A 15,603-nucleotide genomic window follows, 5' to 3' on the forward strand; every position below is an offset into this window, starting at 1 on the left:
AGAAAGAGAAAGGGGAGAAAGAGGCAGTTAGCATCCTAATTAGAAACAAGCAGAGGCATCTTAACAAGTGCAAAAAGTTGGTGGTTGAACGAAAGTTTATAAATGCCAACATATTAGAGACAGAAAAATGGGAACTTACTCGGCCATCTTGCTTTGGATGGTTGTGAGCCTGCAATGAAAACCAAGACAAAAGGTTCACAATTATTCATGCTGGTGGTGACTTTCTTGGGTTTGAAAACAAAGCAAGATTCCTTTAGAGGAAAAACAAAAAAGGGAAATAAAAGCAAACCTGTTCCTAACTTCTCCAAATTTTTGTCATATAGGGAACTAGGCTGCAGTTTGGGGACGAGAGCCAAACATGTGCCTACTCATAGCCACACAAACCTCAGCTTCGGGGGACTTCGGGACTGGACCAAATAGTGCTGGGCCAGAAAAAGAGAGATTTATGACAGTAATTCCTGCAGGTATATCTCTTGTTTGGCCCCCAGGAAACCATTTTACACAATGAAGGAAGAAGAGGAAAAAGCTATTTTCAGTTTACTGTTTCACTTTGCCGTGCAGTCTTGAACAAGCAATACCACAAAGCCTGCAGAGGGTCGGCGGTGACCCCAGGTGAGAAGGACGGACTTCGGAGGAGGATGCTGCCGGTGTACGCACCCATTGCGTGGGGCAAGGGAGCCTCAGCACAGATGACATAGAACGGGGTTGAAAGTTGGTATTGAGTTAATAAAGGCACAAAGAGTTTCCCCAGACAATTCCTTGCATTTCCTTTAAGTGGAAATTTTACAGGGACAACACAGCATATTAGGGAAGAGTTGGAAAAGCACCTTTGTTTTGCTGTAAATGATTTCTCCGAAAATAGAATTTTAGTTTTCTAGCACAGCAATATCTCCTGCTTCTATTTCCTAATGGAAGGATGCAGGAGTGTTGGCCAAGCCCAAACTAAGCCCATCCTTTGCAGAGCAGGCAAGCCCCCGAAACACAGCCACCTGCAGACCTGGGAGGCTCTGTCGGGAGGTGAAGTGTTAATGGGGGCTCATGCCCGAGCGAGGAGGCACAGCTTGCAGGGCCAAGGAAACTTTATCCTGGAAAATGTGCAGGCCCATCACATTACTTTAGGGAGGAGGAGGGGGGGGAAAGTGCTTCTAAAAATGGTCAGGGAGCTGCAGAAGGAGCTGCAGCTGTCTCCTCGGAGGGCAGCCTTTCCCCGGTGCCAGCCCCCGTGACTCAGGGAGGTCGGGGCAATGCGAAGCAAAAGCCACCGCAGGTGGCTGGGCTACAGCTGAGAGACAGGGCGGCCGAGGAACGCCAGCTATTTTTATTTACATCCCTGCCCCGTGCACACAGGCACCCACTTCGGCGGAGCAGCGATGCCGAGGAAGTGAAGGGACAACGCCGGGCTGTGTTTCGCTGCCTGCAACATGGGCTTTAAATCACCTGTTCTGGGGACACACACGCACAGAGTAAATTTGGATGTCGGTCCCTGTCCGAGGGTGTTTTTGGGGAAGAAGGCGCTGCAAGGACTGAGTTGGGAGCTGGAGGAAGGGGTGTAAGCAGGGCGCATCACAGAGTTACCGCAGGCAAGGATCCCACGTCCTATGGCCCCAGGGAGGTCGGTGTTAGGGAGCCTGTGGTTGCCCTCGTCACCCAAGCCAGAGCAGAACCAACCAAGGGAGGGGAAAGCATGAACCCAAAGAGAAAGAAGGTCACTGGAAAAGACAGAGGGAGACTTTCCAATGCATAGACCCTCTCCAACAGGCAAAGGATGGAGAAGGTCTTATTAGCAATCCCTGTTTCTCCCAGCAGGTCACCCCCACTTGGTATTTATCTCCCTAAAACTCAAGTGAGTGAATCTACTCCCCCCGCCACCCCCAAAGAGCAAGCTGGGTCATTAAGAGACATGCAAAAACGGCTCACCCAAGTCTGGAGGAGAAAAATCAGAGGGTCCCGCTGGCCGGACAGGACAGACTGGCGAGCCGCAGGCAGCTGGCTGAGCAAGGAGGTATAAAAGGGCTTCTCGGGTGGCTCAGCAGAAAATCCACCTTCTCTTTAAGGGCATGGAGACCTTCTCAGACCAATGATGTGCAAGAGTCCCCTGTGCACCTCCCTTGGCTAGGGCAGGCCAGGCAGGCAGCCCCGGAGGAGAGGGCAGCCACCCAGGATGGGGACGGAGGGGTAAGGAGGGGGAGGACATCCACCCGTGGGGTGGGCAAGCCAGGTCACCCCGGAGGAGCCGGGGAGGTGCTTTTCCTTGGAAGTGCCGAGGAGGGACCCTTCCTCTCCCTCTTCCTCCCACCATCCAGCCCCACTAGATATGGCTTCAAGGCTGTGGGGAGCCTGGGCTCCCTGCACACAGCCAACCGTCTGCAAGGCCTCTAATAAAATTTCCCTTAGGAGACACAGAGTGACTTATCCATGGACAAGGCACAGCTCTGTTCACCTCCAAGGTCTTGGGAGCAGCTCTGCATTTCAGGAATGAGGAGGGGGAAAGAGCCTGCACCCCACAATCCACCGCCAATAGCATGTGCAAGAGCAATCCCCGAGCAAGCTGCCCATCACTAGGCATGCTCTTTTAACCTCACTTACCACACGGGAAACATTTGCAGCTCCTCCCCGTGTGAAGTATTTCAACACAACTAAGGTTTTTTTAAAAAACAAACCTGTGGAGCTGCTGCAAGGTAGCCCCAAGGCTCACTGCAGCATGGGGCTGGGGAGAGGCAGCAGAACATGGGGGAGCAGCCCCCCACTACCCATAAGAAAGGTAATCCCCTCCGTGGGATGACCCAGACTCGTATCTCCATGGGTCTAAAGGAGAGGCAGGTGGAAATGTAGCTAGAAATATTCACCAACCCCAGTGACAGCAAATGTAGTGCATGTGTGTAGGGGATCCCATGGAGACAGGAGCCCAAACAGCTCCTGCCCGCCTCCCCCAGCCCAGGCGCTCCCTCCCCTTTCAGCTGGGGTTTTTTAGGCTGATTCAGATGTGGCCCTGACAATATTTTCCAATTGCCTCTCAGACCTTATATAGATAGCGGCAAATCCGCTGCTGCAGGCTTCCTGTTTCACCACTTTTAGCATCGTGCAAGAAATGCTGCAGATGCGGTGAAGGAAGAGCAAGTCCTTGAGACGGGGCTGGTGTCTTGTGAGGGTTTGCCCCCGTAGCAGGCGGAGGAGAAAGAAACCTCCAGTGCAGGCAAGGCTGGGTCTTCTCAGGTTTTGTCCCTCTGAAATGTCAAGAGGTAGATGGTTTGGGTAGTGAACATCTCCGTATCAATGTGTGCTGGCCTGTAGATCTGAGCTACCCCCTTGCAAATCCACCATGAGACTCTGGGAAATGCACAGTGAAGGTGCAGTTCAGCAGAGGTTTTGGCTGCTTTTGCCCTCATCTGGGCTCCCATGCCGTGGCTGTGGGTCAGCACCTAGGGAAGGAGCCGGGCTTGAGAAGAGCTGTAACGAGGATCTGCCTGATCCAACCCTCCTCCCCTCCCACCTCCTGCACATCCATGCCCCTCAGGTGGTGAGCTCTAGTGGAGACAGGGGTCTTCAGCTCCAGGCAGACCTAGAAAACATGGAGGTTAAACTCCAGCAGCTTCTGCTCTCAGGAGCAAGGCCAGACAGAGGGATGAGCTGGCACATACGGGAGGTTCTGACCTATGCTTTAGAGAGACTCAGGTGTGGCACTTCTGGGCCAGGCTCCTCCGGGGAACCACCACATGTTGGAAGGACTAGGCTGATGGATCCATGCCAGCTAACCCTCATGGCCATCTCCTACACCCGCACCTTGCCTCCTTTTCAACATCCTACAAGCATCAAGTAGACAGGCACTATGGAGTGACATGACACCAGATGACACTGTGTCTTATTTCCAAGGATGACACCGTTAGCAAAAAAAGAAGCCTTCTGCTCAATGGCAATTGTGCTCAAGGTAAAAGTTCAGGCAGGACCGCTGAGCAAACCAGTGCCTGACTGCCCTTTGCGTTCCCAAAATCACATCAGACCAAAGCAAAGCATATGGCTCCCATCCTGCCCAGGACATTCTCTCTCCCTCCAGAGTGTCGCTAAAAGAGCTCCCCACTCTCACTTCCACCAACACTAGCCTCTAGGAACTGTTACAAAGGAAAACCATCGCCTTTGCATCTTGCATCCTACATACTGACAGCTACAGTCACCTCATTCACCCAGGAGATGGAGTTAAGGCTTTTGGCTTTTCCTCTTCAACGCCACTGCCAAACAACACAGCCACCCCGTCCGTTTAGCTCCATGCCATCTTCCTTGACAGGGAGTCATTCAGGCACATGATGTCGATGCCCCTAGGCTGCAGGGACATCTCCAAACCCACCAGCAGGTCCTGATGACACTCCAGGATGTTCATGACCTCGTAGGCTGCCAGCAGCCTTGTGCTGTGCTTGACCATCAGGTACTGAGTCATGCAAGTAGGACCTAGAGAGTAACCATCCCTGCAGTGGATGAGGACACACTTCCCTTTCTCCAGCAAGTCTTCGATGCACTCAATGTCCCAGAAGTAGGGCTGCCCCATTTTGTGATGATCCCCGTGGAGCAGAGCCTGGATGTTGACCCTATGCCTGAATCCTCCCCGTTGGCAGGCGGAGGGGATGATGCTCAGGCTGATGCCGCTGGGCAGGCTGCTTATGTCGGTGATGCTGTCAGTGCTGCTCGTGCACAGGTTCCCCAGGTAGATGCAGTCGGTTATCCAAGCGATGATGGGTCCTGTGAAGGGGCAACATGCAGGCTCCCCTAGTTTCAGACCAGTGGGCTCCTCAGGATGTGGGTTTTTCTTCCAGCTCCCCCTGAGGGATTTCTTGGAACTGGCATGGGGCAGGGAGCTGCAATCAGGCTCAGAGACCCGAAATGGTGGCAAGAAGAGGGAGAAGTGGCTGGAAAGCTTGGCCTTGGCTGGGGAGTCCGCTGGATAAGGCAGGAGAGGAGCAGGGGTGGGACTGGATCCATGGGCACAAGAAAGGGATGCTTGTGCCAGGGACCCTGTGCTGTGGGCTACTCCTCCTCTCTCAGCCCCTTCCATCTAAAAAAAAAAAAAACAAAAACAAAGGAAAGGACTGGTGAGATCACGGAAAGGCAGCTCTCCGGCTGCACGAGCAAGGAGACCTGAGCTGGCAGCACTTGGAGGCACTAGAGGCCCTGAAGACCTTGCACATAACCAGCCCAAATACCCAGCCATCCTATTGCCCCGGTACAGGCACAAACACACTGTAAAGGCTCACCTGGACCTGTAGACCACTCTGCCAGTCCTGGGGTGCCGGTTTGCTGGAGCTGTTGTCGCCCTCCTGCTGATGGTACTGAGCAGAATGACCAGTGCATCCTGCCAGGTTGCAGGGCTACAGACACCACATCCCCACCCTTCTCTTCATGTGCTTCACTTCTACTCATCACCAAGTTTGGACAAGAGCCTGTAGGAACAGAACAACTCCATATGGACAGGCACAAGTACTCACACGTGGGTGTTTTCGATATAAACACTGGCCTTGAAGAGAAACAAGGCATTTTAATGACCCCTTCCACTCCAGAGGGACACTCTTCGGTGTGGGCTGCTGCTTCAGTTTGCAACTCATCGCAGGCTGGAGCCAGGAGGAAGGACAGCATTTCAAAGTGGAAACACAGAGGGGTGAAGAGCAGCTGCAGGGAGAGGGCAAATACCAGAAAACCCCTCTGGATGAAGCCCCTTCTGACCACAGTAGCATCCAGGGGCTTCAGCCTCCGGCGATAGAGGGGCTGTGTTGATAACCAGAGTTAGGATCACTCGGTTCCCAGCTCAGTCCCAGGCACACACCTCAGTCCTCACAGGAGCTTTTCCCACTTCCACCCACGACACTCGGACCAAAAGGTGCCTTGGACCCTACCACAGCGTGACCCTTTCTCCACAGCCCCAGGCTGACTTGGCAGAGCCTCTGGAAAGCCAACATCTCTGCCCAACACTGGTCCATGCCCAAGCCTTCAGCAGCTGATGAGTCCGGGAGGTGATCCCTGTGGCATTCCCACTGAGCCTGCCCCTGGATAATATTAGTGCAGCGACCTGAGACCTGATCACAATCCTCCATGTGTCTGCCTCCTCACAGCCTGCTAAAGACCAGGACATGACTCAGAACATGTCTGGAGAACAGGCTGAGACCTCTGTGTGCTCAAATAAGTATGGTTGCAATGTGTCTCTGCTCTCAAAAGGTCCTTCAGGCTCTCTGTGCCAAAGTGAAGCAGCAGAGAGAACATTGTGTTAGTAAAAAAAAAAAAAAAAAAAAAAAAAGGGTGGCCATAGAGTTCAAGAAAAAGAGTTGATAAATCATGAATTTCTTCTCTAATCAAGGTCAACAACTGCCCTACAAACCAATGGCCACCTAGGGAACGATTCTCCAGAAATTCTCCATTTCAAGCTCACTGGCTTTTTGCAAGTGCTGCGTGACCTCAGACATCACGTTTTTTAAAAAAGATGGCAACTGTGAAGACCCTCGGCAGCCTCACCTACCTGCACAACACTGAGAGCCAGGGGAGAAGAGAGCTGCAAGGAGATGGGCTTCTGGAAGGTCTTTGAATTCAGGCCTGGGAATGGGATGAGCTCAGACTAGGAGAGGGCTGAGCCAGGAAGACTCAACACCTAACCCTACCAAGCATCTTTCAAGAACATCCCCAATGCTGCTTAATTCAGGGGGTTATCCGAGACATGAATTTTCCCCCACGGAGCCAGACCTACGTTTAGCACATGATGCACAGAAGTCAGGGGTGGTGTGGGGTGAGTGCAACCATAGCAGAGAGACCTTCAGAAGAGGGCTTTGCAGATCTGAACATCTCCTTTTTTTTTTTTTTTATAGAATCATAGAATCATTGTAGTTGGAAGAGACCTCAGAGATCTGTCGCATCCAAAGTAAAATTCCCCACCAGCTCTTTAAAACGCTAAAGCCGAGTGTTTTAACTGGGCTAAGTGACACACTTCATGCCAAAATTCAGGCTCCTATGTCTAAACTGCCATGACTTTTATGTAAGTTAAGAGGAAAATGCTCTCCATCCAGGGCAAACCCAGATGGCAACCGGGCAGAAGTCTGCACCTGAGCCAGCCACCTCCTTCACAGGCAATGGGCTCTTCATTGGCCCTTCCAAGGGAGTAATTCTTCTTATCCTAAGCAAATGACTTGAAATGCCCATTTCCCGCAGAGGATTTGTTACCCCTAGATAACCGACTCAGACAGGGACATCTGCAATGTCCACGTTTATGAGCAGGGTGATGAAACACATGTTTGCAAACCTACCATCTTCCCAGCCACTGCTCACAGGACTTCAAATGAGATATGAGTCGGGTTGTTTGCAGGTCGAGGCCTCATTTCAGCTCAGTAGAACTCCTATTCCGAATTGACTTCATGCTTGTTTCTGCTCAAATTGAACTGCAATAAGTGCCCGCAGGGGTTTCATCGCCCCTGCGTGAAGTTAGCAAGGCTGGTTGAGAAATCCCCATCTTGTTGATGTCATCCCTGACGGGTACCCGCTCACCCGTAAATGCCGATCTTCTTTGGGGGACATTTTTTGCCTGGCAGCCTGAAACCTATGCAGTCCGTGTGCTGCTTCGCCCCTGGCTCCAACCTGCTAAGACCTGAAATACGGAGAAATGAGAAGTCTAGGTTTTTTAGGTCTGTCCACAAAGTTCAAATGGAAGGAGCCATCAGGGAGCATCTCCATGCACCGGTTATCACTCCTGTTCCTCGGACTGGGCTGTTTGGGGCAGGAGGCTGCTACCCCCACGACGGAAACCCTCCTCCCTTCCCACCCATGGCAGTGAAAGGTGCACCGGGATGTCAAGTGGTCCTAAAAACACCCCCATGTCACCAGACTGATCCAGAAGCCAAACAAGCCCAGTCTGGGGCAGGAACAGTCCCAGATGCAAGACCCCCAGCAGCAGTCAGGGCAGGGGAAAGGGGCAGGACAAAGGGGGAAAAAAAGTAGGAAAAGGGGAATAGGAAAAGAAGTAGGGATAGGGGCAGGGCTCCTTACCTCTCTCTAAGAAACTGAGTCACATCCACAACAGACTCGGCCAGGGCAGAGGAGGAAGCAATCACCCCGAAAGGCAGCAGTGCACCATCCCACAGCCCCCCACCTGCCCTCCTCTCCCACCCCAGCTCCCGCCTTCAGCACAAAGCCCCCATCCCCTCCCTCCCATGCACCCCCCAAAGACCCTAGCACCCAAGCACAACCTCTCCCCTCCACCCCTTATCCCACCAGCACCCAGCAAGGGGGCTCTCCCAGCACCCCTCTTTCCCATCGGAGTTTCCAAGAGGCCACTTGGCAGACAGCAGCCATCCCTCCCACCCCATGTCACACAGGACCCTTCAGCAAAGTTTCCCCCCGCCGCCGCAGTGCTCTACTGTAGGCGAGGGCAGGATGCCGGGGCCGACGGCTGCCTCTTGTCTCCCCCGTGGACCCCTCCCTGGGGAGCCAGCAACAAAGCAATGTGCCGGCCAGCCTGGGAGATGTAGTTTGGGTGGGAAGCGTGGCCCTGGGCCCCCCAAAAGCAAGCATGGCACAACAGGGGCTCTGGGCAGGAGGAAGGTGGCTGCAGCCCACACCACCTCGCTTCCTCTCCTCTGCTCTGGCCAAGGGGTACCAGCTTTCCTCCATGCCATGCAAACCTTGGCAGCGGCCAGTGACCCTTGCTTGGGTCCTCCCTCCACCATCACGCACCATCAGCCTCCCACAGCAAAGCTTGGGCTCGTGGCATGGCCGGGCGGCTGCCGGAACCCCTTTGCAAGAGCCTCGATCAAAAGGCAACCATCCTCTTGGTTTGCCTCTGGGTTTTGAGCCCGGAGGCATCCTCAAAAGATAAAAATGTGCTTTAAAACAAAAAAAAAGCTGCAAACCTGCATAAGACTCCACAGATCCAGGAGCTGGAGCTTTTAAAAAAGAAACCCATGCATGGTAAAATACACGTTTTGCCCATAAAATTGCAAGACATAACGATGCTAGCTAGCGAACATTTATAAAATGGGCACGCTTCCTCCTGGTGAGAAGAGCTTAGATATTCTCCAGCTCTCAAAAACTGTGAGACTAGCCAAAAAATCTGTGGCTGGAGGACAGCCAGCCCATACCCAGGCTGAACGATGACAGCCCGTAATCATTTTTGTTTCACAGCAGACGACTGGTGACAAGCACGTATAAGGCTCAGCCTTCTCCTGGTGCCGCTCTCCTGTTTGAGTTCCTGAAGTGCAGGGACAAATATCATAAAAATCACTGAACAAGGGAATAATTTGCTTTGGGAGGGACTTACAGAGGTCAGAAGTCTTGGCTCTGGATGTAGATTATAAATCTTTATAGCAAACACCTCCGTTTTCAGTACTTGTCTCCTTTAACAGACCTCTGCCTGGCCCAAGCCCTGTTTTTCACCTTGCCACCGACCTGCAAAGCTGCTAATTGAATGCAGAGGGACTGTCCCTTGCGTGAAGCAGAGGAACCAACTCCCCACCCACCACTCGGGCACCTCGCACCATGCAGACTGGCTTTGCATACCTACTTTTGCCCCCCTTAACCCACCAGCAAAACCCCCTTTGCCCCTTTGGTGCAGGATCAGGCAAGGGCTGGCTCCTGGAAAAAGCCACCCGGCCACCTCCAGCATCGCCACACGGCTGCCAACTGGCTCTGCGGTGACGGGAACAGACTTGCACCACAGCATCATGGCTTTCTCTCCCTCTCACACACAGGGTACATCTCCAGCAGAAGAAATCTTGGCTGGTGAGGCTCTAACAGGGGTCAGAGCCCAGAGCATGGAGACCCAGCTCAGAGCACGTACCTGCCCTGCCCTCTAGATGCAGACGTGGGAATCCAACATAAGCTGAGGAGCAGTTGGTTGTTCATTTCCCCCTCCTTTAACTTCTCTTCTTATCGCATCTTCCACCTGGGAATCTTCCTGCTCCAGGCCCTCCAAGTAACACGAGGAGCATTGATCAGGCAGAAGATGCTCCGACATCTGGCCTTGGTGGATGAGGGACAGCTAGGCTTGCCAAGGCCACGGGGCTTGGAGACCCTTGGACATGTGATGGGGCTGTCGGCCTTCCCGTCAACAGGCTCCCAAGCAGGCTGCGTTCACTTTGGGTGAAATAAGCCACAGAACGAAGCCCAGCTCCACTAGCCCTATTTCATACTAAGAGGACCCTACCAGAGGAGGAGAGTGCTCAAAGCCTTGTTGTAAGAACACAAGACAGATCAAGAAGGAAAAGCAGCGACGGAGGAAGAAAGCAGCCTCGCTGATGCATTAAAAACTGGAGCTGGGTGGAGATCATCCCCACCCACTCGCCTCTCCCTCTTGAGCAAACAACTCAGTTTGCTGAGTTTTCCTGCACCAAGGCTCACCCCAGGCTGCCCAGAGCCAGCCCAGCTGCGCACTCGCTCCCAGGTTCCCTAGCTTCCCCCCTAAAATCGCCGTGGGCTTCCCTCACCAGCTCTGCTCCCTGGGACTCCGCCGGCCATTTCGGCTCTGAGTGGGGCTGAAGGTGGAGAGAGGAACAGCGGGCTCTTGTACTGGGGGTAATGTTTGTCAAGGAGGGGATGTCCCTGCACCTTCTTCAACTGTGTCCTTTTTGGGACTAACATGCATGTGCTTTTGTGCCCAGCCCTGCAAATTATGCAGTGAACCTCAAGGCTGACTTCAAAAAAGGGGACTGGAAAAAGCACATGCACACACACACACACACGAATAAGAAATGCCTGTTCCTAATACCTTCAAAAGCCCTTCTGGGTCCTGCATGGCCCTAAATCAGCACACAGCATCACCAAAACCCAACCTGGCGATGGATTTGGGACCCCAAACCCAATTCAGAGCTGTTCCCTTCTGCACAGCCTGTTCCAGCCTGATTTGAAGCTGAGACCGAACGTTGAGGTTTTAAAGCATCCCTTTACAAGTCTTTCTCAGGTGACTGATTTCCTCCTCCATCTCATTAGCGGCGGCCAGCAGATGCTGTTTCCCCAGCAGAAGCCACACTCCACTTGCTACAGCCATCTCAAAACCACCCTGTCATTTCTTCCCTCCTCACGGCCACAACGAAGCCTGGAGAATATTTATCAAGAAGCAGAGGCAGCAGTTTTTTATGGTTAAGCTCAGGTCATTAATCTCTATCGAGAGTTTTCATAACCTTCCTCAGCTTCACTGTGTTTGTTTAACTCTCGGATGGTCGCTCCGTGAAGCTCTGGGTAATTGCAGATTAACTGCTTTTCAATATTAATGGCTCTTCATTAATGTGCCGGGCTCTCCCCCAGCCAGAGCACAGGCAATAGCTATTAGCGTAGTGCCCGCAGCTCCCCGCAGTGCAAATTACTTTTGTCTTTTGGGCCGAAATTCCGTGATACAGCCCAAATCTTCTGTGTGCTATGGCTGCTTTGTAGCAGGAACGTTTTGGAGCAAGGGTGATTCCCTCCTCCAACCCAACGCAGTGAGCTTCCTCCTATAGATAGCTCAGAGGAGCTGTTCTCCAGCCACCCCAAACTGCAGCATACTCCAGGATGGGTACAGACAGTGGCACCTCTCCGATGCCCTCATCCTTCTGGGAGGGTTCTTTACTTATGTAGCCCCTACCCCAAGGCCCCATGAAAGAGGGCAGGGCAGGACATGTGGCCACAAAAACCTCCCAGATTATGTGAAGCCTGCCCACAAGTGACCCAAGGGCTGCAACCCAGCCTTCATCAGGGTAGTGTGATCATGGCACGAAAGCCAGAGCCTCGGCCCCTCCACCTGGTAGCATCTCCAGGTGCCGGAGGTGCAAACCTTGCTGCGCTAGTCCTGTAGGACCACACGGGGTGGATGTAGCTGACGCTGTGCATCCTCACCTGCATGGTCCATGGGGCTGGTCACTGGGGAGTCCCGCAAACTGAGTCACATTTTGGGGTGCACAAGTCAGCACGGGCTGGGAATGGGCTAAGAGCAAAGCCACGTGGACAACCAGTGGCTGATTTTGCTGTCTCATTTAACCTATAGCCAGGACACAGAGCACACTTATCACAGAGGCACTAAAGAGCTGGATCTCCAACACCTTCCTCTTCAGCCTGTCCTCCCTCTCTCCTCTCAAGCCTCTTAGGGTGCTTCAAGATCTTGGTCTTGTTTAAAAGCCTTCACAGGACACATAAAGCCTTCCAAACAACTCGCTTCTTGCCGAGTTATTCACAACCAAAGACACCATCCACCCCAGGCTACTGGCACATTAATCCTTTACTTTAAAAATACCGATGGACTCGGTGTTTTTGCATGAGCTTGAAGTTCTGTGTATTTGTCCCCCCGGCCCGCAAGAAGCCGGGATGAGCCAGCTCCTGCATCCGCACTGTCCCCTCTAGCATCCTCTGCTCCACATCCAGCCTTGCCCTGGGGTGCTGAGCTGCCCCGCTCTGGGCATTACACAGGGCATGAACTGCACCAGCAGCCAGATCATCTCTTGGCCAAAAAGAGCCCCCAATCCCCTCTTTGCTGACACTGAGCCGGGACCAACACATCTAGAGCAGAAGCCCCTCACCCCTCTGCAAGCCCTCTGTGGGTGGAGGAGGAGACCCTCCACTATCTGGGGGGCAGGGGCAGCTTGAGGTGGGACTTCAGCCCCAGGGCTTTGTCGACAACATCTGGGGGCTGCAGGCTGTGCCACTGGGCAAGGGGCCGGCGTGGGTTGGAGAGCATGTCGGACCAGTGCCGCAGCTGGTTGCCTGTGGCTCGGCAGCCCAGGAAAAGTTTGCCGATGGGTTCGTTCTTGGTCACTTTGTCATGATCCCAGACGGAGATGACCACGTCCACATGCTGGGGGGAGGAGGGGACAGCAACACAAGAAAGACGGTCAGTGGGAGGGGGCTCACCATAGCGGGGACCCACTCAGCCCTGGGTGCTGCAGGGAGACGCACCTGGATCTGACTGAAAGGCACCTCAAAAACAAACACCTCGTTGAAGTAAGGGCTTAAGGTGTTTTTCTTCACGCTTGTCTTCTTCTTCTTCCATTTCTTCCTGTTCAGGATGAGATGCACCTTGACAAAAGGATCTGAGGAGAGAGAGGACACAGCTGGCACAAGTGACAATTTTTGACTGAGGAGCTCAGCCACAAAACAGCTTCCCTGGGCCATTCCCAAGCAGAGCACGGCATCCCACTTGTCACTCCTTGTGGTGAGCATCCACCCCTCTTGCCCTTGCCAGTCACCCCAGAGCTCACCTCCTCCTGCCACAAGCTCACCTCACCGTCCAGCCACGACATCTCCTCCTGGGAGATGCCTCCAGCTTTGGGCAGAGCTGGAGGTATCCGTGCTGGGGAAGGCTGGGAGCTGGCCAAGGGCTGGGTATGGTGGTGGTAGCAGGATGCAGGTCCTGGCACCGAGAGCTTTCAAGGCTTTGCAGCTCTTGGTGCTGTTGTTAAGGCCTGGGCAGGAGTAGGGAGATTTGAGCATGAGCAGCCCCTGCTGACCTGAGAGCCCGTGGGAATCCATCCGCTTCAGCTTCTTAGCTTCCAGGATGAGCACCGTCAGCTTGCCGGTGCTGGGGACGTAGCGCAGCGAGAAGCAGATCTCACCCAGCTGCTCTTCCTGACGGAGAGATGCCAGCGGTAAGCACCAGGCAGAGGAGTTGGATCACCTGGGGCTGGAACATCAGGTTGGCCCCAGGTTTCCTGGGTCTCCCCCACCCTCACGCTTGCCCCTAAGGTCCTGCTTCTTGGGGTGGTGGCAAGCGAAGCAACAGCACATCCCTTCTGGCAGAGTTTTCCACCCACCAGGACCAACCTCCACTTTACTGGCTGCCACCAGGTCACTCCACTGCTCAATGACGTGCTGCAGGCTGACACTGGCCAGGGGCAGCCGGACCTCACCGATGATGTCGTGCTTGGTAAAGCGGTTGAAGTCATAGATTTGCATCACCAGAGTGGATTCAGGCATCTCCGCCTGGGGTACCTGCAGGGGAAGACCCGAAAGCCTAGACTCACTCCTTGGTGGCAGCCCTGCCCCATGGGATGGGGCGGCAGATGCAATACCAGGTCTTTCTTTCTGATGCTTCCCCATCCTGGCTGCAAAGGCATCTCCCTGCCTGGAGAGGTTTTTGCCTAGGGAGCAGTGCCCATAGAATGCTCTTAATGAGACCAAAAATCCATCATCACCTATAGTTTCCTACCTGGAAAGTGAAGTTCTCATTGAAGACAGGGTTCAAGGTCTTGCGGTAAACCTTGGTCTCATACCTCTTCTTCATATCGGACGTTAGGTAGACGATCACGTATGGATCGGATGTGCCTCCGCTGTCCATGGCCTTCAGCTCAGCTGCCTGCTTCACACCAACTTTCAGCTTAAGAGGAGTGATGCACAAGGTCACTAGGTGGAGGAGGATTGGGCCAGGCAACCAGGGGCTCAGTGGGAAGCAAGCGAGTGCAGCAGGGAGGACATCTCCACGCCACGCAGGCGTGAAAGCCGGCAGGCTGTGGGCAGGGCGAGAGGTGCAAGAGGGTATGATCCACCCCAGCAGGCAGCAAAGAAGGACCATCAAGACTAAAGCCTTTTCCCCACTGCACCGCAGCCATGAGCATCCCCACCTCCTGCGCGCGGAAGTTGTACTCCAGGGAGTACTGCAGCTTTCCTCGCCCCGTCTGCTCCGTGCCCTGCTCCAGGTCGTCCATCTCAGGCTGGACCTGCGGCAGAGAGTACCCTCGGGATGTGCTACCGTGCTCCCACCATGCCCAGGACCAGGCAGCACGGCAGCAGACCTCTCAGGGAGGAGGCAGGTGGGGGAGAGGGGAAAGCAGGACGCACGAGGCTGGCCGTGGTGGAGCTGCTGATAGCGTGCAAGCTGACTCTCTCCTTCTTCTTGGGTTTCTTCTTGCCACAGCAGCACCTGATGATGCAGATGAGGAAGAGGAGGAGGAGGACAGCCACTGCCACAGCAATAGCGATGAGTGCCCATTTGGGTACTGGTGCAACATTCCAGGAGTGGAGATGAACAGAAGAGTTAAAACCAAGCAAAAGAATATAGAATACATTTAAACCCCTTCCTGCTGCTTCAGCTTTAAGGAGTTGTACTTTCAAAATTGCCCCTATAAACCTGGACAAGCCCCACGCAGGGAGGCTGTGGCTGGAGACAATTCCCCAACTGGGCAGCAAGGATGCCCTGCGCTCCTGGAGCAGCGCGGTACCACTCTGCAGCATCCTCACCCTGATGGACCCCGCTGGAAAAAGGGATTTGGAGTGAGGGAGAAGTGGATACAGAGCCTCAGAGTCCAAGAGCCTCACTGGATAACATCATCTGAGAGAGCAGGGCAAGCACCACCATACTCACGTGGGATCCGGCCAAGCCAGCCGCCCAGGAAGCCCGGCTGAGCCGTGGTGGTGATGGGGGGGTGTGGGGGAGCGGGGGCCCCGTCCCTCTCCCTTTCCGGGCTGCCACTGCCATGGCTAAATTGGGGCGACCTGGGGACATAAGCAAAATTAACAGGGTGGGGATTTACTTTCCAGTAGCGCGTGTGCTGCCGGTGGCCCAGGGCTCTAATGAGAGCAAACACAATTAAAACACAGAGCTCAGTGGAAGCGTTTAGGGCTTGGCCACCTTGGCAATGAGGTGTGAAATGGAGCGGGAGGGAGCCAGGGGCAGGGGGGGGTCTG

At 53.9% G+C, this 15,603-nt stretch overlaps 1 protein-coding gene across 1 annotated transcript; it reads right to left on the reverse strand.

Annotated features, from left to right (window-relative positions):
* Positions 1-12,533: 12,533 nt before the first annotated feature.
* On the reverse strand, positions 12,534-15,411 carry SYT8 (synaptotagmin VIII; the record flags this gene model as incomplete). Its single annotated transcript, XM_009706758.1, has 8 exons — positions 12,534-12,778; positions 12,880-13,013; positions 13,431-13,548; positions 13,744-13,911; positions 14,129-14,296; positions 14,541-14,636; positions 14,758-14,915; positions 15,281-15,411. Coding segments are annotated over 8 exons (1,207 nt in total), but the record flags the coding sequence as incomplete, so codon positions are not given.
* Positions 15,412-15,603: the final 192 nt, after the last annotated feature.

The sequence above is a fragment of the Cariama cristata genome, unplaced genomic scaffold (genome assembly GCF_000690535.1).
Source record: "Cariama cristata isolate BGI_N322 unplaced genomic scaffold, ASM69053v1 scaffold30788, whole genome shotgun sequence".
NCBI classification, from domain to species: Eukaryota; Metazoa; Chordata; class Aves; order Cariamiformes; family Cariamidae; genus Cariama; species Cariama cristata.